Source organism: Pavona decussata, unplaced genomic scaffold (genome assembly GCF_977016875.1).
Source record: "Pavona decussata unplaced genomic scaffold, jaPavDecu1.1 SCAFFOLD_78, whole genome shotgun sequence".
NCBI classification, from domain to species: domain Eukaryota; kingdom Metazoa; phylum Cnidaria; class Anthozoa; order Scleractinia; family Agariciidae; genus Pavona; species Pavona decussata.
The window spans coordinates 1,863,414-1,888,223 of record NW_028145496.1 but is presented as its reverse complement, the minus strand read 5'-3'; the positions used below and the strand labels follow the sequence as shown (position 1 = coordinate 1,888,223).

Below are 24,810 nucleotides of genomic sequence, written 5' to 3'. Positions count from 1 at the left end.
AAAGATAAAAAAGGTGAGACCATAACGAAAGCATTTCAAAGCATATTCAAAGAGGGTCGAAAACCAAAGTATCTGTGGACTGATAAAGGCTCAGAGTTCTACAACAGACATTTAAAAGACTTGCTTAATAAACATAACATTACACTGTATTCGACTGAAAATGAAGAGAAGTCCACCGTGGTGGAACGATGGAATCGAACCATTAAAAATAAAATGTGGAAACGATTCACTGCTCAAGGCAATACAATGTATCTGGATATTTTGCCTGAAATATTGAATCAGTATAATAACACTAAACACAGTTCAATAAAAATGACACCGACAGAGGCATCTAAGACAAAGAATAAAGGAATCGTTTACTTTAATCTTTATGGCAATTTGTCGCAATTATCAAGCAAACCGAAATTCAAAGTTGGTGACAAGGTTAGAATATCGAAGTACAAAAGGAAAGTGTTCGATCGAGGTTATACAGAAAACTGGACAGAAGAGCTGTTTATTATCGATAAAATTCAATACACTACTCCAATCACATACAAACTGAAAGATCTTAACAACGAAGAAATAAAAGGGAGCTTTTATGAACCGGAATTATTGAAAGCTGAACAGGAGATATTCAGAATCGATAAAGTTATCAGGAGAGATTACAAAAAGAAACAAGCTTTGGTAAAGTGGAAAGGATACAGTCATGAATTCAATTCTTGGATCCCAATCAAGGATTTAGTCGATGTGCAAAAATAATAAGCTCATTCTATCAATATACAGTCACAGCCTCACGAATATTATCGATACAGTCAGGGCTTCACGAATATTCGATAGCGAGTCGATCCAATAATAAAATCTATTGTTGGGTGCAAGATAAATGATATTCTTACCTCAAAAAGCGTCTACAAACATCAGAACGATGAAAGTGGAGAAATAAATGTTCAAAAATCCCAAAACAGGAGCCATAAACATGACTTCGCAAAATGGCAACAAAATGGCCGACACGTGTGTTAACAAACTAGTGTCCAGTCCGCTTTGGGTTGTGTGCATGAAAGCGCATGCGTGTTAATCCAAATCAAGCAATATTACGCAATATACAGAAAAATAGCACCACAAGTGTAAAAATTTCAGAATTGAGTGTAATATATAGGTAATCGGGCCATTGTTATATTAGTTCACAAACTCTGGTGAAGCCTAGGGTGGTGTCAGTTGGCCCCTGACTGAAACCTGTTTAACGGCTTGTGCAGATGGTGAATTACTGAGTAGTGGGGGATGTCTTCCAGTGGACGGTACCTCCAGGGTGAGCCCGCTCAGGCCCTACTGGTTTACAGCGGGGTGCTCAGAGTTCGTCCCAGGACTCAACCTCGGTCCCAGAGGTAAACTGGCAAAGGGACAGCCGCCTTGTCAGCGGCGGGAAAAAGACCTGGCTGGGGCCAGGCAAGTAAACAGCCAACCGAGCACCCCACGTTCAGGGTTTTTGTCCATTTTCGTGACAAGTCACACAACGTCACGCGTGACAGTAACGGCATCCAGTCACACAACATCCATAATGATTATTTTTTTATCCAAATTGGTGTTCAAAAATATTGTATTCATCATTCAAATCAGCGATTGATGAGTTGGTTGGATTTAATCGATGATTGTTTGTGAGTTTGGTGTCATTTATGAAAGTGAAAATTTAGGTTTTTAGGTTTTAGGTCAAAAGCTAAATTTAGGTTTTTAGGTTTTTGACGTCTCCGTTGCAGGAGTCATTGTTGAAATAGTATTTTATGTAGTTATTGGGGTGAGATAATGTGTGGTTTATGGGGTTTAGAAAAAATATTGGATTTATAAGGATTTGTATGGGATTTTTTATCATTTTTTGAAAAGTGGGTTGATACCCTCATATATCTCAGAAAGAACTCATCCAGCAATCACATTTGACCATACATCTGCATACATGTACATGAACATGTATTAAACGCATTGAAGCTTACCTTGCATTGAACAACGACGCTTTTTAAAGACTTGACTGGTTTAAACTGGCGTATCGATCTGCTGTAAGACTCCACACCAATGCTTTGGAAATAAAGGAAGGGAACTTTCCTTTTAACGTGCAGAATATCTCTTGAAATAGAGAATCACATTCGAAAGAGCTTCAAAACCGTTTATAAAACGAGCGCCAAACGTTTCCTGAACCAAAGAGAACGCCGGGAAGAACTTCTGTTGCGCATGTATTCAGACCCAGTGCCACTCAGCCAGACAAGTCAGCCGAGATAATTATAAAGGGCCAAGGCGCGAATTTGGCCAGCTGGTCAAATCGTTGAACCCTAGACTTTTGCTTTTTTGTAATAGTTCAGGAATTCTGTTTTAATCAATGATGAAATTTATCATTACTTGATCGTAACAGTTGCTAAAAAAAATTCATTTTATTTATATTTCAACCCTTTCGCTCTTGGCGTTAAATCTAGTTGGCGAGAAAAACGGAAACTTCAATTATCAGGTATCCGTCACATTCTAATCTGGAGCCTATGATACATCAAACCCCAAATTTGTCACCAGCTTATATGGTCTTACCTGGATATATTTGTCCCTAAGCAAATCTGTGTAAAATCGGTGCAACCTTTTGTGTTTGACACTTCAGTAAATTCGCAGAAAATTTAGAGTTTTCCTTCTTTGGTAAATGCAAATAAATTTAACGCAAAGGTACATATTTCTACTATAAGTAAATGCTGTCAAGCATTCGTGGAAACCTTTTATTTTTCACTATTTTTTCCTGAATTTACGCTTCAAGTAAATATCTAATTTTGAATGATAAAAAAAAAACCTGGCAAATCTACATCAAAGGTTCAAATTTACCATAGTAGCAAAAGCAAGATAAATTTAAAGCAAATGTTATAATTGCTATACATTTGCAAAGAAATTGTTGAGGAGAAAATATATGTGTTTACATTATCTTTGCCAACCAACGCAAATTCAGTTTAAATTTAGAGCCCAAAATCTGCTACACATTTGCTTCACTGGCAAACCTAAGAAAATCTAGTTTTTCGTCCAGTGATAGTAACTCCAAGAGAGTGGGTTAATCTAACTGTTCTACTAGAGTTAAGATGACTCCCTCTATATAATTCTTCATAGGGAGTTATGTTGACCCCTATAAGGAGTTATTTCAACTCCTGCTTGAATTTAACTCTGATGTGGAGTTAATTTAACTCTAATTAAAAGCGTTGAGTTAACTCCCTTTAGTAACTCCAAATAGGAGTAAAAATCTCTTGCTAAAGAGTCAAATTAACTCCAAGACAGTGAGTTATTTTAACCCCTTCTGCAGAGTTGAAATTACTCCCCCCATATAACTCTTAAATAGAGTTATATCAACCCCACTATAAAGAGTTATTTCAGCTCCTGCTAAAATTTAACTCCAATATGGAGTTACATTTAACTCCATTTTAGAGTTAAAATAACTCCAACAAAATAACTCCACTAGAGGGAGTTAACTTAACTCCATCACAAGAAAAAATAACTCCTTTTAGGAGTTATATTAACTCCAAAAATAGTAACTCCACCTTGAGGAGTTATTTTAACTCCATTATGGGAGTTATTTTAACTCTCTGAAATTAACTGTGAAGACAAAGCAATTAATTGACAAGTTCCCTTTACGGGTGACTGCAGCTGAATGTAAACATAGTGAAGTGGCGTATTCCCTTAAAACTAAATGCTACGCTAAGTAGCAATAAAAAGCTAAATCCGCATGCAAAGCTTGATACAAACAACAGAAATTCTTGAACCTAATCTACCACTTTAACCTCCTCAATCACACAAAACACTAGAAACTTGTTATCAGTGTTAAGCTTTCCTAACACTCCTCCGACGTCAAATTTGAGACGTCCACGGCGAACAATTTATGTCAAGGCTTATATGTTACTTGCTGGTGTTTCACTTCTAAGTGGCTTTTCTATGGTTGTTAAATAAGTGCTGTATTTTCTACTTTCTCTTTGAGTCTTTTAATTGTTGTGTTTTGCTTTGCTTTACTAAAGAAGGACGCAAAGCTCGGAGTGAAAGATCACTTTGTTAATGACTTATGATTGTTTTGAATTCTCATAGGAACCTGAAAACTGAAAATTGTCATTTGGCTGACCGTAGCATAGAGCTAACCTTTCCTAACAGAGGAGTCGTCCAACACTGGTTTTCCTAACGGAGTGATTAGAAACCTGCTTCTTGTTTGTTTCATCGAGTTTGGCTGAAGCAAAGGTGTCTTTGAGGAACTTGCCAATTTCATTCTTTCCAAGGGGCTTATCCAGATACCATACTTTGTCACTTGGTTTTCGTCGGTGATTTGTGGCGAGATAAAAAGGAGCATCTGAATCTAACATGGCTTCGGAACGATGGCTTCGAAACGCTTTGTCAAATTTAACTGGGCATCTTGACTTGTTTTTGCTCGCATACGCTTTCGATTCAAAGGCTCTTTGATGGCCATCATCTTGTCCGGTGCGTGTTTTGCCGCCTCTTTCTGACTTCCACACAAGGTATTTAGAATCGGTTTCTGGATCATTGGCCAAGCCTACATCACCCCAACACAGCTTACAGCTCTCATCTGGAGCCCTCCAGCCGAAATGGAGGGAAAGAAACCACCACAAAGCCCTTTGTAATGATTAAGGATCCTGAACACCGAACTGGCCATTTTCAACAAGTGCATCTTCTTCAGTTTCAGTTAGCTCTCTTGTGGCCTTTGGACGGTTTCGTTTTCCTTGGCGAACCAGGTTCTTTCGTTTGGCAGCAAGAACCTCTCTGGACTTGGAGAACTCGTTATCCTTAAGAATGTTCATCAGACTTCCTTTTTCATGCAAGTGTCGTTGAAAACTTCGCTTGAAGCCGCTCAATGTACACGGCTCGTACTCGGTGCCATCTTGTTTACGAACGGAGATAGAAAAAATTTAGCCAAAGAAGTTCGAGCTCATTGGCAGGTATGTTTTCAATTGCTCTAGACTCTTTCATTGACTCACAAAATTGCTTCCATGCGTTTAAGTCGCTCTTAGTCTTGTATTGAGTGTTTTTGGATTTTTGAGCTTGCAAACACTTCTCAATTTCGACTTCATCTTTGCTCGCAGCTTTCTCGGCTGGACTTAAGTTTGCCAACGTTTGCCCATTCTCTTTACCTGCCGCGTTCAGGGCTACTGGTTCTTCCATTAAGTACTGTATTAACAGGAACAAGCCAATTTTTTTTCTGTTTTTGTTTGTAGCTTTTTGAGGACAAATGTTACAATAAGATCGGTCTAGATGCCGGTCTAGATGGGAAAATCTAGACCGCCGTCAATATCAATTTTAGCCAATCATGTTCTTAAATTTGATCGTTTCCAGTCCTTTTGAGACACTGCAATATAATAAAGAGAATTAATAAATGAATGCTCATGTTTTCCACGAAACCTTAAATTTCTTTGCCGAGTAAGACTTCACAAAGTTTGGGACGTTTCTTTGCCGCAACAAAATTTATAACGCACGTGTGGGCCTTTTTGCTTTTCTTTTAAAATCCTATTGGTTTGTAACGTTCTCGTTATTAGGTTTGGCACAGGCGAAGTTCGACGTTTGAGCGGGCCAAAAGCGCCAACATTCTCGTGCGCTGGCCTCTTATTTGTTAAAAAAGCATTTCAAGAAAACAGTTATTCGTTCGCGGGGCTTTAGAAAAACAGATGCCAGGTCCGTTATTATGGGCAGTAGTGTAAAGGCACTATTCACCAGGCAATTTTTCTTGCACTTGTCTGGAACATTTTGTTGCGACACAAGTTGCACAAATAGTTTCCAAGTGTAACACGCTCTGAAATTAACATATCTCGCAATTTTTATGTTGTCGCAATCGTTGTGAGAAGTAGAAGTCGATTCTATTTCTTGCAACGGTTACTGCAACAAAAACGTTGCGAGACATGTTCATTTCAGAGCGTGTTACATTCAACATTTATTACGCTTTCAAAAATGTTGAACGACCTGTTCAAACGCCTTCGACATTAATTTTGTTCAACAACTGTGTTGAACACATGTTAACGCAAATGTTGAAACCGTTAAAAGTCACGGCGATCACATCAGTGCACCGAAAACAACGACTTTGAAAAGTGATTGTAAAATCTCATTTTCTGGAACTGATATTTGGTAATAATTGGTAAACAAAAGTCTAGCAGTAGTACATCATTTAAATTGCGGCGGGGTTTTTATGCCGGCGGGTTCATATAAAAATGATCATGAACAAGATAAAAACTGTCTGATGCACACTTTATCACAACACGTATTTTTTCCGCCAGGGTATAAATGGGTGCTTCATAAATATTAATCTTTAAATTTACCTTTCAGGGGATGGAAGTCATATCACATGAACATACAGAGACATAATGAGTTGAATGTATTCTATAAATTTTGTAAAAAATAGGTAAAAAAATTTTCCTTAACTTTTAGTATTTTCCTACTACCTGAAGACTGCCAAAGTTAACTGCAGAAGGCTTTTGACGGCACAGTTTATAAAAATGAAAAATGTTCCCAATGATAAATATCTATGTATTAAAATATCCTTGTATTAATGACACTGGTTATTTGAATAAATGGCAAGTCATTTCCTCATCTCAACTTCTAACAGGTATGACCCGCTTTACGGGCCCTCTCTTACTACGGACTGTTGTGTTTGTCCCTAATATTTAATGTAATTAGATGAGTGAAATGCTCTCATACAAAGTCAACTTCGCTTTACGGATACTGTTTATCTGCGCACTGTATTAATTGTCTAATATTCAGTCCGCCTGGAAGTGAACCTCAAACGGAAAATGTCGGTGCAGAGCAAAGTGACAGGCAATTTTCAACTGATAACATTGTCAGTTGCGTTTGAAGCACTGCTGAGAGAACGTTAGTTTCAGTGCGAGATTATTTGAATGAGCCGAAGGTTTCTCAGGTTTAGTTCTGGTTAAGTTACAGTTAAGTCATAAATTCGTTCTGTTGTCGTTCTTTTCTTTTAAATTGTATATTTAGTAGTTTTACTCTTCAGCTTTTTAGGTAAACATGTGCCCATGACGTTTATTCTGAGAGCCCCCTTAATGTGGACACTTTTGCGTGTTCCTTTGGCGTCCGTTTAAACCGGGAGTGCACTATACAAACAAAGTTTATAAACGTGACGTCATCGATGTCATCATTCACTAGACAGTTTAAAATTGTGATTCAAAACATTCTCGGTTTTTTTCTTTATCAAAATTTAGGACATTATTTTTATTTAAGGACGGTACTTACTAATACCCAAGTATTTTTGTGCGGTTTATGACTTTGCGGGAAAAGCAGATCTTATCAAGGGCTATTGGAATTAACAAAAAAAAAAAAAAAAAAAACACCGCGGCATTTTTCAGAGATAATTAAACATTGATATCTCTAAAAAAAAGCCAAATTGAAGCTTAATTATCTCTGAAAAATGCATTGTTCCCTTCAATTTTTTTTGAGATACCAAAAGCATTTGATAAGTTCTGCTTTCTCCGTAGTTTTAAACCACGAAAAATATTCCTGTATTAGTAGGCACCACCCATGCGAAACCCGAGTATCTCGCGATGCGCAGAACGTATGCGCAGTAACAATAGTAGGCACCGTCCTAAATCTCGATTGTAGTTATGAAAATAATTGCTCTATATTTATCCTTCCGTAGGGGTGTTTAAAGGACACCAGACTTTAAGTGGTTTAAAACCCAATAACACCTTCTCCTCATTAAGAATGCGGTGTTTAATGTCTTCCTCGTATGCTAATTTCCAACCGGTTCACAAAAGCATTATTGAACTCTCTTGACACACGCTTTTCCAGGAATGTTTTTGAAGCCGTTCAAAAAACTTGCAGCACGTGTTTTATCGGGTCTTAAACCACTCGGCTGTGCCTTGTGGTTTTAAATCCCGACAAAACAATGCTACTCGTGTTTTAAAACTTCGTAATGTTTAATACGCAAGTAGTGACGGTGAAAAATCATAAATAAAAAATGAGCCCACTAAAGAGCCTTGAAAACAATGACATTGCAATTGCATGGCAGGGAGTATATTAATACCACGAGTTGCATGAAGTAAAGTGTGAATGAACATATAACACAAACTGAACGATATTCTTGTATCAAAGGGCCGACACTCCAAAACCATAGAGTTATTACTGGTAAGTCCATCATGCCAGTTATACATGTTGTTATAATATCCTATTCTTCTTCCAATTTGAACGCCTGCTAATTGTAGGTTAAGGGTATTGAAATTGGCTTTTGGGAATTTTAGGGTCTCGACTCGACACGTCACGAACATGCCTCTCTGGACGCTAACGAGGAGTAGATTTACAGCCATCATTCTGCTCACGTGGAGTTTAATTGGACTTATTTCCCTAGCTTGTTTTGGTAAGATTACCTAATATTGCAATTCCTTTCCTACTTCTTCTTATGTTTTTGTTGATTCGGCAGCGCTGTCACTTCCACATGTAAGGAGGTGGTAAGCATTTCATTCCCTAGTAATTAAGCTGGCGTTGGTTCCAAAGAATTTTAGCCAAACCTATACATTTTCTCAGTTGGGTTGAAATTTGTTTGTAAGAGCGTTACACCGGCATCACAGGTCTGCTTTAGAGAATTCTGTTTATTGAAATTACTCAGACATTTACTTTGCGAATCGAACAAACCTCGCTATTTTATATTACCAAACCCTTCTTATCTGAAAGTTTGTTTCACTTTCGGGGCGAATTTGAAGCCACAGCCATTTAATTTAGTCTAAGTATACAATAAACTATTAATAGTCTCTCAGTTTAGCCAATGGCCATGAGAGTCTCAAACTCTTTCCATTAAGTCTTTGTGCAGGAAACCTCTGTGATTGTTTTACAGATAGTTTACTTTAATTTAACAATCAACTGGACAAGAAAACATTTTTATCCCAAACAGAAACGTTGCTTATTGGTGTTTGGACATGCAGCTAATTTGTTTTAAAAAACTGAAGATAAAAGCCGTTTAGTTTCTGTGTATTAAAACAGGTGGTTAGTTCGGGTCAGATAATTTAAACTCTCGAATAACAATAACCGTAAAAGGAGTTGTCAAACTACAACGCCATAATATCGCTTCGTTGTTGTATCGAAAGTGCCTCTGTAGACACTTATTTCACATTAAGTCAATTCATCTCACAGATCGTTAAGAGGAAAGAGCTACAATTGTAGCTTTAATTTAAAGAAATTGAACTCAGAATTCTTTTCACTTTCCGTCTTTAAGGTTACCCTATACTTTCAGAGGTGTCTTCAGAGGTTTCTCACGTCCAAGCGATGTAGCGCGTCCGGTTTAAACTGGAGATACCTGAGCTGAACACGTATATCAAATTAAAGCTTATAGAGCTGGATATCAAACTAAACCAAGAATTTTGAAATAAAATGAATTGCCGAATTTTTAGCGCTGTTTTCTCTAATCAATTTTTCCACTTGGAGGAGCCATTTCTAAGAGCTAAAACACAAAAGGAATTTGTTCGTTTGCCTTCAAATTCGGACAGTGGCTAGTTTAACATATAAACAACAAAAAAAGTGTGTGCGATCGATTTTTGTACGATCACTCCACATTTTTTTCATCTTATTTCGAAAATGCCCTATAACTTTTCACTGCGATTGAATATGGCAAAACGCAGACACGTTTTTTTAGCGCTTTGGGTCCGGAAACTGAGGAGCAAATTAAATTAGCGAAAAACAAATTTCGCTTTGACTTGTAGCTTTAAAAAGGTGATTCGGACGCCCGCATTTAGAGGTCGCGACAACTCATTTTATTTCAAAATTCTTGGTATAGTTTGATAGCCAGCTCAATAAGCTTTAATTTGATATAGGGGTTTAGGTATCTACAGCTTAAAGTGGACGCGCTACATCGCTTGAACGCGAGACACCTGTGAAGGTATAGGGTAACCTTAAGCGAAGCTGAAGCGTGTTTCGTTTAATTTCAACCTGGCAAATGCACAAAGAAAATGCAAATAAGATGGGGCCTTGTTGTATGCTGGGCATCTAACGAAAACATTTAAGTAAAATATCTCATTTTTTTTTTTTGCTTGTAAGATTGATCTGTGGCCTTTTAAAATTCCATTTACCAATCGTTTGGGGCTGCTGAAAAGTGTGAGAACGGTAAGCGAAGTAAAACCAGACATTTCGCCTGTTCACGATTAATGTCTTCCATGTTTACAATGAAGTTTCCCGCTAAAACAGATTAAAGTTTGCCTTTCCCTTGGATACGTAATTTATCAGCAAGTAAGGGACCGTTCATTTTTTATGAGCATGGGGGGGGCTGGTGGGATTTAGGGGGGGGGGGGGGGCACGAGAAAAAAAATGGCACTACTAAAGGGGGGGGGCTACAAAAAAAAATTGAGTGAAAGGGGGGGGGGGGGGGGGGTCACCAGCAATAATTGGCTAGTAGGGGAAAATTGAAAGTGGCTCAACACAAAAACAGATGAAGAAATTGAATATTATTTCAATTTTATTTAATACGATTTTCCTAACCACTTTTAATTTGTTTTACATACTGAGGTCGAAATCTGCATTTCATATTAACAACAACTGAGGAAATGAAGCATATCTGTTGGAAAAGCAATAATGAATATAAACTGAAGTAGACACCTATGTTTGTACAAGTTCAAATTAATATAAAAACGTAGTAGTAGTAGTAGTAGTAGTAGTAGTTTTCTATTAAGTGGTTGTACTCAGAACTATATCAATAGATTTTTTAATGTTCTGTTTAATAGTACTCACTTTTATAAAGACTGTTGATTAGTAAATTATTTGAACCCAGGAGTATCAGTAGACTCAGTAGTATGCCTAGTGTGAACATCCAGACTAGTATTTAGTAATAGAACTGTTGTTGGTGACTTCAGTTGACGGTAAATCTGAGCCGTAGGCCATCTTCAGAAAAGCTTGTAACTGTCATTTTTAATAGCAGTACTTTAATATCCAGGCGTGTAGGAGGGAGGGTTCGAACGAACCCCCTTTGAAGATCAATAATGGCGGAAGAAAAAGCACAATGAGGAGGTTGAACAACTACATGAGGTGTACCATGCGAGAGAGTAGAATGTCCGCCCTGGCTCTAATGTATATCAAATATGATATGCCTGTCAATCTTGACGAGATAGTCAATTTGTTTGAAGGCCTACACCCGAGAATGATGCAGTTTACCAGCTTGGTGTATGACTATCAGCAGATCGAATAGCTATCAGAACTTGACAGGGCGCGGAATGTACATTGAACTTTCTTGTTTAAGTTGAGACAATTATGCCGCAGAAATGATGTATATAGCTTAAAAAGCTGCTGTAAAACAAATTTGTGATTTGCCTAAAATGGGTCTCAAAATGCAGGAAGGTAACTTTTTAATAGTGCTGTAAAGAAATCACAGTAAGAATTACGTTTATCTTTGATATAAACAGTACATAAGCGTTTTGCTAAAGTTAGGAGTATGATTTGTTTCTGGTTGGGCGGGAGGGGGGGGGGGGGTGTCATCAGAAAAAAATAGTTCCTGCTTGGGGGGGGGGCCAGGTGGAAAAAAATTGCATGCTAGGGGGGGGGGGGGGGTCATACAGTTTCGTAGTGGCAATTAACCAAATCCCACCAGCCCCCCCCATGCTCATAAAAAATGAACGGTCCCTAATCGCAATCCGGGAGCCAAGTCAAAATCTAGAATAAACCCAACCCAAGTCATTACCGTGAGTGGCCCTCTGGGAAAAAAGGTCTAGAGTAAACGCAACATTCATTATTCCTGTATCTTCGTTATGCAGGATATTGATAGTGAAGGCCATACGTAAACAAAGTGTGTTCGAAATTCACTGACTCTAAATTTTCATTGTCAAGGTATAACTGACCCAAATCTCGGGAAAAAAATGTTATTTTTTTTTTCTGTGCGAAACAGAACACAGTTTGGCTAAAAATAATTTTGCCTTCTGTTAATTACTCTTTACATTTTTCACTTAGCTGACCAAGACCGCATCATCATGTTTAAAGAACCAGTGCCAAACAAGGTATTGGAAGGTCATATAATCAGGAGCGATACGGTCCCTAATGAAGGGAGCTGTAGAGTGCTGTGTTATATGGATCCCAACTGTGTGTCCATTAATGTTGGGCCTTTAGAAGGAGGACAACATAAATGCGAGTTAAACGATGCTACCTCTGAACAACAAGAAGTCACACACATCCTAAAGAATATGGAAGGCTACACTCATCTTGCTATGGAGGTAACGTTTTGTAGTAAGTCTTTCTGTTAGTTATAGATGCAGGAGTAAATTGTTTGGCTTGCACAGATGACACTTCGTTATTAAATTTCTCAATTCTCTCTCGTGCAATAATGGATCAGGAATTACACGTGTTGCCTTTCTTTAATACACAGACAGCGAACACTGCTGCAGATTTGGTACTCTGTGCTAATCACGCGAACTTAAGCCAAACAGCTCATGTTCCTTGTATTTATGTGTACAGCTTTCTGATTCTTTCGGATTCTGTCCACGGGGACTTTGAACCTGAATAACTTCCTTTAGTATTTAAGAAAACGGCCTGAAACTTCAGGACTGTTTCAGAAATTTATCTTGAAAAAAATTTGTTGCCGTCGGTTAGTATTCACTGACATTGACAATTTCTTTTAACATGCAAAAAAAAAAAAAATATTGCTGTAACTTTTATGTTTTTAGCTCAAACTAGCATTCCTTTATTGGTTTTGATTACTTCCTGTCCAATTTCGGCACTTTCCTGAAATTTTGTCTAAAAATCCATGATGGCGGATCCAAGGTGGCCGCCACTTGGCAATAGCAAGTTTACGGAACAGGACGGCTGATGTGGTGGGACGGCAAATTGTCCTTGTGTGACCAACGTGACGGCCAAGTTTTCATGACTCTAGATTGTAACATTCCTACCACTCGTGGTTTTCAGGTTGTCACAGATGAGAAAACTCCAGTTTTAGTTGCAAATCGCCTAAAAATGTGAAGGTACTGAGCTAGATGTTATGTTGGTCACACAACGATACTTCACCGTCCCCTTCCCTCAACCGTCCTGTTGCGTAAGCTCACTAACAATAACGCAAAATTCAGTTACAGACGGGATATGATGTCATTACTTCTCATTACGGGCGTCAAAGGAAACATCTTAGGGCATACTATCCCTCCTCCAAGTCTTATTGCCATAGCTTCTTGCGAAGTTATGGAGGGGCGAAATCCGCGTATAATGCATCCCCCACCCCGGCCCCAGAAGACAAAACAAAAAACAAAAAAACGAAAAAAAAAAAAAAGAAAAGAAAAATCCGGTCTAGATAAGGTTAACTATGTCTTCCAGTGGTTGTATTTTATCTAGCTTCTTCTCGTTTGTACCTTTTAGCTTATCTTCCACTCCCACAGCGATGATTGGAAATTCGCCCTTTGCAACGTTACTAAGAGGAGTAACTGAGCTATGATCACTGATTTCCTAAAATTAACCTTTTTTCATCTATATCGTGCATCATAACCCGTCAACTAACGATTTACCCGCTTAAAGTTTGCGATGGTTCTTTAGAGCTTCGTTCGTTTGTTCATTTAACAACTAGCCAGAAACTGATTCCGCCCACATACTCACATATATTTGCTCACTTGGCACGTCTGTACATTTACAATCATCGCGAATTTTTTGGTGTTAATTTAAGTAGTCATGTTATCACCGTGTTGAAAATTTCAATGGTTTTATCGTGCCTTTGACCCTGTTTTCAGAATCCTTGTAGTAGCAACCCATGTTTCAACCATGGTACGTGCCAAGTTGGATTCACCACAAAAGGATTTCGATGTCATTGTCCAGATGGTCTCATTGGAACGTATTGTGAAGGTAAGGAATTGACGCATGCGTTGTCTGAATGTTTACTAATAAATTTCAGTATCAATCAGAACCGTAACAACATCCGATACAACAGATTCAGTGAAAGATTACCTGGCCCATGGGCAAGTCGATCATTTCAAATTGCAGCTGGTTAATTGTACTTATGTTATCAACGAAAACCAAGAGCTAGGAGGTGTAAACCCTGTGAACCTCTTTCAGTGGAGCAAGTGAAGTTGCTGTCAATCATTTATAAAAATAATTAGAAAAATGTTTAATTATATTGAAAATCATGCCATTAGTACTAGCTTAAATTGGATGTTGCGTAAGAACGTCTCCGTGAAAATCATACTTCTTAATGTGCATCTGCAGGTATTTATTCTTAAATTTTATTTGTAATATAATTAGTGCAAAAAATAATGTAAATTGTATTAGGTTTTTTGCATATTACTAGCGTTTCATTCTATTCTTAAAAAATCTCGTTTTAAACTGTAATTGAGAATTACAATTCAGCCCTTTGGCTGCCTTGTAATTTTGTTATGACTATCTATCTAAAAGCCAAAATCAGCCTGCTGATCAGTCACTCGATCCTTTATAGAACGATCCGACGTAAGAAGTACTTGATTAATCATCGCTTTCTTGGAAAATAAATCCGTTGCGGTTTTCATATACAAATCCCCATGAAAAACAATGACGGCAGTACAGTGCTGGAATTTCCACAGTTATCTTCTTTTTCTTGGATTCGTGGCTTTCAATACTGGAACTTTTCATGTAAACCCATATTCCATATAAGGTACTACTGCCGCATGATCGACGAAAGTCCTTCATAAAGCGGGTTTTCGATTGATTTCGATACGTCGCGCACCTGTGAATTCAGTGGTACGGCAATTAAATTAGAGTCGAGTATAAGTTATCTTATATTGTCAATCAATCTTTTAATTTTCAGCGATAAACTGTGTTAAAATTTACAAGGCAGGCCTAAGGAAAGATGGTATTTACACCATTAAACCTGACAATGACGATGCATTTAAGGTTTTTTGCGACCAAACAACAGACGGAGGGGGGTGGACAGTGATTCAGAAAAGACTGGACGGCTCCGTTGACTTTTACCGTGACTGGAAAGACTACAAACGGGGATTTGGAAACATGAAAGGTGAATATTGGCTCGGACTGGACAAGATTCATCGCCTGACAAAAGGAGGAAGCAGGCTTCGCGTGGATCTTGAAGACTTCAGCGGAAAAACAGCTTACGCCGAGTACAGCTTCTTTGGTGTTGCAGACGAGGGAAGCAAATACAATCTGACTCTTGGTAAATACACTGGTGAGTGTGGAAAGAATTAGATTCAGATAAAAGAAGGGAAGCTGGTAAATATTAATCCTTGTCAAAAAGGAAAGGTTAAAGTTTCCTCTATTCTATTTTATTATCGCGTTAAAATTTAGAATTTCATTTCTTTACAACCGCATGAGGATTTCTTGATCGCTAATCTTGGTGTATGACCTATCTTGGTGATTGGTTTTATCCTTGAATGGAAAAAAGTTGGACACCTTATGATGTTTAAGCAATGTACTAGGGAAGGGAGATTCACGTCAACACGACGACTACGGCAACAAGGACGCTAGAAAAGGAGGGTCAGCGGTCAGCGATGGCGGATAGACGTGGATTTTAGAGCTCCGCTTAGTTCTGGCTAGACCGCGCGTATTCCACCACATAAGTAGCGAAAAAACATTGTGATAGCACTTTGGGTCGGTTAGAGAGACCGAAAGAAGCAAATTGGTAGCTTTTCAAGCGAAAATGTCGGAAACTCCTTCTGACACGAGTTCACTCGAAGAACTTTATAGGGTCGAAGACTTAAAGGACATCTCGAAATGCTTCGCGAAACTTCACACAAATATAGGAGCAGAATTCTGCCAGGTTCGTGAGAAACCCGACCGAGTCGTGGAATTGGAGAAGGCGATGTCACACTTCGAAAATGAGCAGTTGGAGATGAAGGAAAGTACGATACCCGGGATAATAGAAGGGGCTGAAAAGCGCGACAAGTCCATACGCGACGAACTTCTTGCCCTGAATCTTTTGGGCAGGAAATGGAATCTCATTTTTCACGGTATAACCGGGGAGTTAAAAGAAACTTCTGAAGCTACAAGACACAAAATTCAAGAATTCTTCAATACTACACTCAAGATGGATCCAGGTGAAGTGAAAAATATTAATTTCGCTGCGTGCCATTAAGAATTAGAGGAAGCCGAGACGCAACTAAAGGGTTGATCATCGTCAGGTTTGTCGACCTGCAACAGCGGGATTACATTCTTAATCTAGCCAAGAAGCTCCCAAAAGGATCAGGTTATGGAGTGATGGTCGATCTACCACCAGAGCTCTCGAAGCTTAGAGGCCGACTTCTCAAGAAGAAGTGGAAGCTTCCCTTTCAGCAACAAAAGGAGGCGAAATTAAAGTATCTACAGAAGGCCCCATTCATTCAACTAGTCGTGGCTGGTCAGGTTCAAGAATCGGGTTGAACTATGGAAAAAGCTAAGTTATTGCCTGTCTTACTGAGTAAAAGCTAATTTCAAGAATAGCATATCTAATAATTATGTCGCTATTAACATTTTGTTTAAGTACTTCTAGTACGCGCGAGTCGCAGCACAGGACATCATTACTATAAGCCAGAAGCTGCAATCGCTAACAGGACGCTGCTTGTTGTGTTTGTTTAGTGTCTGTTTGTTCTTGTTCTGGATTGATAAGTCTCAATCTGTTTTCGTCTTACATATGCAAATATATATATTTATTGTAGCATTTGCTCTGTGCCAGCAAATCAATTCTACCCTTTTGCGTTGTAATAAGTATGCAAGATTAACAGATCATAACATTTAAATTCAGTGAGGATAAAATTAAGAGATTGAAGATCGGGACATTGAATTGTGAAGGTTTAGCAGATGAAAAAAAAAAAGAAAAGACGTCTTTAATTGGCTTCGGCAAAAGAAACTTGACATATATTGTCTACAGGAAGCGCACATCCAAAATAGCAACAGAGAACAAGCAAGGTGGAAATCCCAATGGGGCTATGAGGCGTTTTTTAGCAGTTTAGATAGCAAAAGTTGCGGAGTTGTTATTCTATTTAACAATACATTTGAATATGTGCTGCACAATGTAATTAGCGATCAACAAGGCAGATATATCGTATTAGATATTTCCATTTTTCAGCAACGTTGCACTTTGGTTACTCTGTATGGTCCGAACACGGACTCGCCCGAATTTTTTACAAACCTGAAAGAAAAGCTAATCAATTGGGAACTGTCAAATCAACCTATTATATTATGCGGGGACTAGAACGTGGTGCTAAATTACCATAACGACACGATAAATTACTCAAAGGAAAACAATCCGAAGGCTCAAAAATCTGTGCTGGATTTAATCGATACTTTCGAGTTGGGCGATGTCTATAGAGACCAGGAACCAACTGGACGTAGTTATACTTGGAGTGCGTACAGTAATTTAAAACAAGCAAGACTCGATTATTTTCTTTTGTCTACTGATTTAACGGGTCTAGTGGAGTCAATTCAAACCAATGCTTGCTATCGCACGGATCACTCATTAGTAGTTATGAATGTGATTTTTACACATCAGGAGAGGGGCAGAGGGTTCTGGAAATTCAATAATTCTCTACTGTCAGATCCGGCATATGTGAAACTTGTCAAGGATTGTATAAATGAGACTGTGGATGAATACAAAATTAATGGTGACATAGAAAATCCACAGCCCCATACTTTTTCCATTAATGACCAACTTTTGTTTGAAACACTTAAGCTTCAAATTCGGGGTAAAACAATTTCTTATGCAGCATGGAAGAAAAAAGAGCAAAATAAGACTGAAAATTTTCTAGAAAAGGAAATAAATTTTCTTCAGCAGAGTTTAAATGAATCTCCCTGTGAAACAACCAAAAGGAAACTCGCCCAAAAACAGAATGAGTTACAAGAACTGAGAGAGCATAAAATGCGTGGTATAGTTATAAGGTCAAAAGCTAATTGGATAACTAGGGGTGAAAAAAGCACTAAATACTTCTTGAATCTGGAGAAAAGACATTACACAAACAAATTAATTCCTAAGCTAGTTTTAGAGGATGCTACCGAAATCACAGACCAAAAAGATATATATTTAGGGAGCAGGAGCGTTTTTATGAAAAGCTTTATACCTCCAGGAAAACTCAATTCAGGGCTGATCATTCTGCCACATTTTTCAATCAAGATAATATAAGGGTGAAGTTGACTCCTGAAGAAAAGGACTCTTGTGAGGGTAACATTTCTGCTAAAGAATGTTTAGATGCCCTAAAAGCTATGGGTGATGGAAAAAGTCCTGGGATGGACGGTTTTACCGTGGAATTTTATAAATTTTTTTGGAATGACCTCAGCCATTATTTAGTGCGTTCAATTAATTTCTCATATAGCATTGGCGAAATGTCGGTCACTCAGAGAAGCGCGCTTATAACTACCTTACCTAAACCAAATAAGACAAAGTTCTATCTGAAAAATTGGAGGCCGATATCTTTACTTGGAGTTGATTATAAAATAGCTTCAGCTGCTCTCGCAAATCGGATTAAGAAGGTTCTCCCATCCATCATTTCACACACCCAAAAAGGCTTTTTAAAAAACAGGCCTATGGCCGAAAACACAAGGCTAATTTATGATATTATAGATAAACTAAATTCTAACAACGAAGAGGGCTTACTGTTATTAATTGATTTTGAAAAAGCATTCGATTCGGTAGAATGGAACTTTCTGGACGGAGCCTTAAAGTTTTTTAATTTCGGAGAGTCTATAAGGCGGTGGGTTAAAACCTTTTACAAAAATATTAATAGCTCCATTTTAAACAATGGTCATTGCTCCAATTCCTTTTCGGTCTCAAGAGGTGTTAGACAGGGAGATCCCCTGTCACCATACCTTTTTATTATTTGTGCTGAACTTCTCGCAGATGCAATAAAACAAAACGGTCAAATTAAGGGCATCACTGTTAATAATGAAGAATTTTTACTTGGACAGTATGCGGATGACACTTTTTTCCTTTTAGATGGAACTGAAACTTCACTCTCCCAATGTCTAGACACCTTGGAGCTCTTTGGAGAGTGCACAGGTCTGAAGGTGAATGTAGAAAAAGCTAAGGCGGTATGGCCGGGGTAGTAAGAAATTCTCGAAGGTCATATTACTTCCGGAGAAAAATTTAGCATGGGTATTTAATGAACCTTTTGACATCCTAGGGATAACGTTTTTTGTTGAAACCCAGCAAATAGTGGAGTACAATTACAAAATAAAGCTACAGGAGGTCAGAAAACTTTTAGACTCGTGGTCCTGGAGACTTTTGAGTATCATAGGCAAAATACAGGTAATTAAGTCTCTCGCAGTATCTAAATTTGTTCATCTCTTAACAACACTTCCTACTCCAAATGCCTTTTTTCTTAAAGAAGTAGAAACACTCTTCTTCTCCTTTATCTGGGATGGAAAGAGTGATAAAATAGCAAGGAAAACAATCATTAATGATGTAGATGATGGGGGATTGAGGATGACCGATATTCGATCATTTGCCAAGGCTCTGAAGATCTCCTGGGTTAAGAAAGTGTGGGACGTAAATTATCAGGCAGACTGGAAAAGGCTCCTGCTTTCCGATCACCTTTACTGGAATGATGTCTGGTTACTAAACAAAAGATCATTATCACGCCTGGCTTGCTCTTTTGGGACAAATACTTTCTGGAGAAATGTAGTTGAATCGTGGGCAGATTATGTTCAGGAAACTGTAGAAGCCGGTGACCTTCTGTCACAGCCACTATGGAATAATGTTTTTATTAAGATAGAAAATAAACCTGTGTTTTATAAGTCGTGGTACAAAAAAGATTTACGTTACGTCAATGATCTTGTAGACGAATCCGGCTTTTTTATGTCACCAACCGAATTAATTAATAAGTTTAGCCTAACTTGTACCTTTTTACAAGTTTATGGTATTATGTGCGCAATTCCAAGTTCATGGAAGTCAAAGATTAGAGAGTTTGGTAAACGGTTACCTGTGGTCAAATCCCAAAATATAGATAGGTTATTTAAGACAAAAAAGGTGACCAGCTTTACTTATGACGCTTTGCGAAAATCGGTTGCCATACAGCCAACTAAGGTGCAGCGTAAATGGAATAAATATCTACCATCTCCTGTCGAGGATTGGTCTACCTATTACAGTATCCCTTTCTTATGCACGAATGCTAGTAAGCTGAGAAGCTTTCAATATAGGATATTCCATAGAATTATTGCCACAAATGTATTGTTAATGAAAATGGGTATTAAGGATCACGATAATTGCTTTTTTTGTGACAGTAAACCTGAGACCATAGAGCACCTTTTTTGGTACTGTGACCGGATATCCCACCTCTGGATCGCCCTCGCAAATTGGATCTGGTCGGTAACAGACATTGAAATAGAATTTTCTCTTGAATCTGTTCTCTTGGGCTATACAAACTGTATGCCTTATAAGAATGCGATTAATTGTATTATTTTAGTAGTCAAGTTTTTCATATACAAATGCAAAATGGAGGGACGTGAACCCGATTTCGTTGGCGTACAGAGCTACGTTAAGTTTCATTACAATATTGAAAAATTTGCACGTGACTTTTCTCATCACGATAAATTTTTAGTAAGTGGAAACCGATGAAAAAATTATTTTGTCAATAAATGATGTAATGTACTGTAATGTAAGTAGAATAAGCATTGTCATGTAAGTAATGTAAGTTGTATCTTGAAAGTAGAGTTATTGTAATGTTAGTGGTGTAAGAGATCTGTATTGTAAGTAATGTAAGCAGTTTTGTGTTTTGCAAATTAAAAAAAAGAAAAAAAAAAAAGGACGCTAGAAAAGAAAGAGGTAAGGAGCAAAACGATGGCTCTGAGCGTGCGTTAAAACTGTTAGCAAATCAGCAACGTAAACTTATAAAATTTAAAGTTTTATGGAGAATAAGCGCACTTGATGGTGAATATATCTTTCCCCTTTATAAGTTGAAAGCCGTTGCTGCTAGTTATGTTCCTGGATAATTCGGCTACTTGGTGCAAGTTAAGGACGGTGCCTACTAATACCGAAGTATTTTTGTGCGGTTTATGACTATGCGGGAAAAGCAGACCTTAGCAAGGCTTATTGGAATCCAAAGCGAAAATTGGGGGTATAAGATAAAGCAATGTATAGGATTTTTTTTCCTTAATTATCTCTGAAAAATGCATGGTTACCCTCAATTTTTTTTAGAAGATACCAAAAGCATTTGCTAAGTTCTATTTTCTCCGTATAGTTTTAAACCGCGCAAAAATATCCCTGTATTAGCAGGCAGGCACCACCAATAGTGAGTATCTCGAGATTCGCAGAACGTATGTGCAGTAACAATAGTATGCACCGTCCTTAAATGGGTTGAAAGAACCTTAAAGTATTAGAATGGTGTATTATTCAAAGTGACCAAGCATACCCGGAAAAAGGAAATCCGCGGCGAGTGCTCCTATCACGAGTCGAACCTAAGACCTTCTGATTACTAGTTCAGATGCTCTACCACTAAGCTACAGGAGATTCGTGGGAGCTAAGGCCATTAAACTAGGTTCATAGGACAAACGTCCTGCATACTGATAGGAGCACTTGGATTTCCTTTTTCCGAGTATACCTGTGTCACTCACTGAATACTACATACTTCTCAACTACTTCGTTTGTTGTCGATCACAATAATGTCGTTTGTTGTCGATCACAATAATTTTGTTGCATTATAGTAGTCTTAGCTTAATATAGAAATAGTATTTTTAAGTCTTGATGAGTTGACCGTGTTCAAATAAAGCCATTCATCCATTTGTTCGTTCGTTCGTTCGTTCGTTCGTTCGTTCGTTCGTTCGTTCGTTCGTTCGTTCGTTCATTCGTTCGTTCATTCATTCACTCATTCTTCAGCGCTCGTTGTCAGCGGTTTGACATGCACCGGAGCGCTAGTTACCAAACTCATACACAAAAACAAATTTATCGATCCTTTAGTGTGCGAAAAAGCTCTATAGAGCGAGAGTGGAATATTCTATGTTGTTGATTACAGGCATTTGAGATGCCAACAAGTTTTTCTTCAGTCTGTGGAGGCATACTGAAGACGGTGTAATTGTCGACAACTGTCTCACAGACAGGGTAAACCAGTTATTCAAAATTTTCGACAATAAAACGTCCGCGTTTTAAGCCCGTGATACCGTGATATTAACGATATGTTATGATATCTTTAAGGAAAGTAACTAGCTTCTCTTCGATCTTGTGTATTTTTACAGGAACAGCTGGTAATTCCCTTTCCGTTCATCGTGGCATGCAGTTCAGCACAAAAGATCAAGACAACGACAAGAATTCTGCCAAGAATTGTGCCACGAAATACAGTGGAGCCTGGTGGTACAATGCCTGTCACTACTCCAACCTGAACGGCCGCTATCTTAAGGGGAACCACTCTTCTTTCGCTGACGGTGTGAACTGGTTCCACTGGAAGGGTTATAAGTACTCCGTTAAGCGAGCTGAGATGAAAATCAAACCTGTTTATAATACGAACTAAGTGCACTTCCAGCATTTTCTCTGTTTCAGTTTATATCTAACTTTTGAAAAAACGTAGCAATCTAAAAGCCCATGCACCAATCAAATAATCCATGGTGCGCAACGAGCATGCATATCATATGTGCAGATCACTCCTTTAATCCTAGGTAGACCGGAGGGGAGGGGAAGTGGGGGATTCTGCCCCCAGCGACTTTGAACCCGAATGACTTTTTTAATTTTGCGCAAACGATATGAAACCTCGTCACTTTTTCACAAATGTATATGTTGTTACCACATAATATGACGTCATCAATTCTTGTTGCTGACCTCAAAGGAAACATCTGTGGACGTACTATTTATACTCCAAGTGTCATTGTCATAGCTTTGATAGTCGCGAAGTTATTGTGTGGGGCGGAACCCTATTCAAGGGTGGAAAATCTGTTTAGCAAATCAAACTAAATACGCCGCATAATTATCATTGGAATTTTGTACTTGCTTTTCTTTACTAGAACACTCTCGACCTAGTTTCCCTATTTAGAAAATTTGACCTTCTCTTTACTGCCGGCGCCAGAATTTATATTATTTAAGTATATGCAGATCTTTTTGTGTTTAAAGTTTCGTCGTTTTCTTTGGTAATTAGAACGATAACACGAAAGCAGAGTTTGCGCGAGCAATTAGTGTAATTTTAATTCATTTAATTTCTCTTAAACTTTTCAAGTTTTCGGATGAGTCAAGGTTTGGTGGATCAGAAAAATGATAAACTGCGGCAGTTAATCCCACCGCAGATTCCTCGATAAATGAGCAAAGGCTATCGTTGTTGCTCATTTTCATTAGGGACTTAACGAAACCTCGAGGGCAACGCCACCGTAAGCGTCACTTAGAAATATAATTTCGTGTTACTTGTACTACTCCGCGTTATTGCAATTTGTTCATCTTGTACAAATTTTGGTTGAACTATCCAGCATAGGTATAAATTTATTAGCGGTTTATCACGAATGCTGTCTGCTAATTGGCTACGCTACTCACTATCTATTCTGCTGTAGATAGTGAGTAGAGTGAGTAGCCTAACAGTGCACGCGTGACGTGACTTATTTGTATCATTATTCAATAAAAACGTGAACTTGTCTTGCTGTAACCCTTTGAATGACTAGTAGTTTTATTTTTTATTTTATTTTTTTTTTATTTATTTATTTTTTTTATTGTTTGCAAAATCACATTACTTACATTACTTACAGTACGGGCTAAATATATCACTAGACAATACAGTATTCTACCTACAATACATGTTTACTGGTTACTTACGCTACTGAACAAAACAGGACTCTACTTACAATTTAATACAGATAGCCTTAAACATAACAGTAACTAGATTACTTACAAACTGCGGGTTACACGCTACTAAAAAAAAAAAAAAAAAAAACAGGAAAGCAGTAAGAAAAGGATGAAATTTTGTCACTGGAAGAAAAAAAAAAAAAAATTGTGCGTTTTCGTTAATTTAAATTAATTTTAAATTTCCCATTTTTCAACTTTCCATTGTAAGATTAGCGCTGACTTCAATTCTAGAATATTTGGAGGTTTTTCTAACATTTTACATGAGTAGTAATATTTCTGAGTTTGTACAGTAAGGATCTGGAATTTCCGCATTAATTTTGAGTTAGTACTCGGGGGTGGATCATAGTCTTTAAATAGGTACTGTTGTTTAGATGGAGTAAAATTTACTTTGTGCTTATTATTAAACCATGTTAAGGCTTCTTGAAAGAGTTTTTGGCCTGCAGGGCACTCCAGAAATGCATGTTCCAAGGAATCAGCTGAATTACAGAAAAAACACTCCTCATTATCTGCTATTTTAAATCGTTTGAGTTCTTTTTTGGTCACTAAAATACGGTGTAGCATTTTAAAGGAGAATTGTCTCAGTTTGTTGTTAGTAGAGAGGCGAGGTATATTTTGGAATAATTTTTGCCATTTACATTCTATATCGGGGTATTGTCTGGCCCAAGTTTTTATGGCTGTTGGTGTAACTTCTGCTTTTTCTTGAAAGAGATGATAATAGTCTTTACATTTCATTTTTGAAAGTTTAATCGATTTGTCCCTAGATAAGTCAAATGTATCACAATCATCGAGAATAAAGTTCATGGGTCTGGGTGTAGAAGCTGCCTTTGATTTGAGGCTTGCTGGAATTGATGCCAGGATTTGAAAATAGTTTAGAAAATTAATTTTTATTTTGTACTTGCGAGTAAATTCTTCATAAGTTAGGAATTTTCCATTTTCATTCAGAATGTCTTGAATGTAGTAAATTCCATTTTCGGTCCAACTTTTCCAGAACAGCGATTTACCTTCAATAGTTATGTCTTGATTGTTACATAAAACAAGGTCACTCTTGTATTCATCTTGGCGATTTAGACGTAATTCCTTAAAGTACTCTAGCATTTCTAAGTAGAAAGACGGTAAATTTTTGTCTAGTTTCTTTATATGATAATTACACTTGAGCAAGAAGTTAAGACCTCCATATTTTTCAA

At 37.8% G+C, this 24,810-nt stretch overlaps 1 protein-coding gene across 1 annotated transcript; it reads left to right on the top strand.

Annotated features, from left to right (window-relative positions):
* The first annotated feature begins 8,020 nt into the window (after positions 1–8,020).
* On the top strand, positions 8,021–23,427 carry LOC146476290 (microfibril-associated glycoprotein 4-like). The gene is made up of 6 exons (XM_085114861.1): positions 8,021–8,106; positions 8,220–8,335; positions 11,902–12,161; positions 13,656–13,767; positions 14,702–15,076; positions 22,045–23,427. The coding sequence occupies exons 2-6, from the start codon at positions 8,245–8,247 to the stop codon at positions 22,314–22,316; spliced, it is 1,110 nt and encodes a 369-aa protein (XP_084970987.1). The 5' UTR covers positions 8,021–8,106; positions 8,220–8,244; the 3' UTR covers positions 22,317–23,427.
* Positions 23,428–24,810: the final 1,383 nt, after the last annotated feature.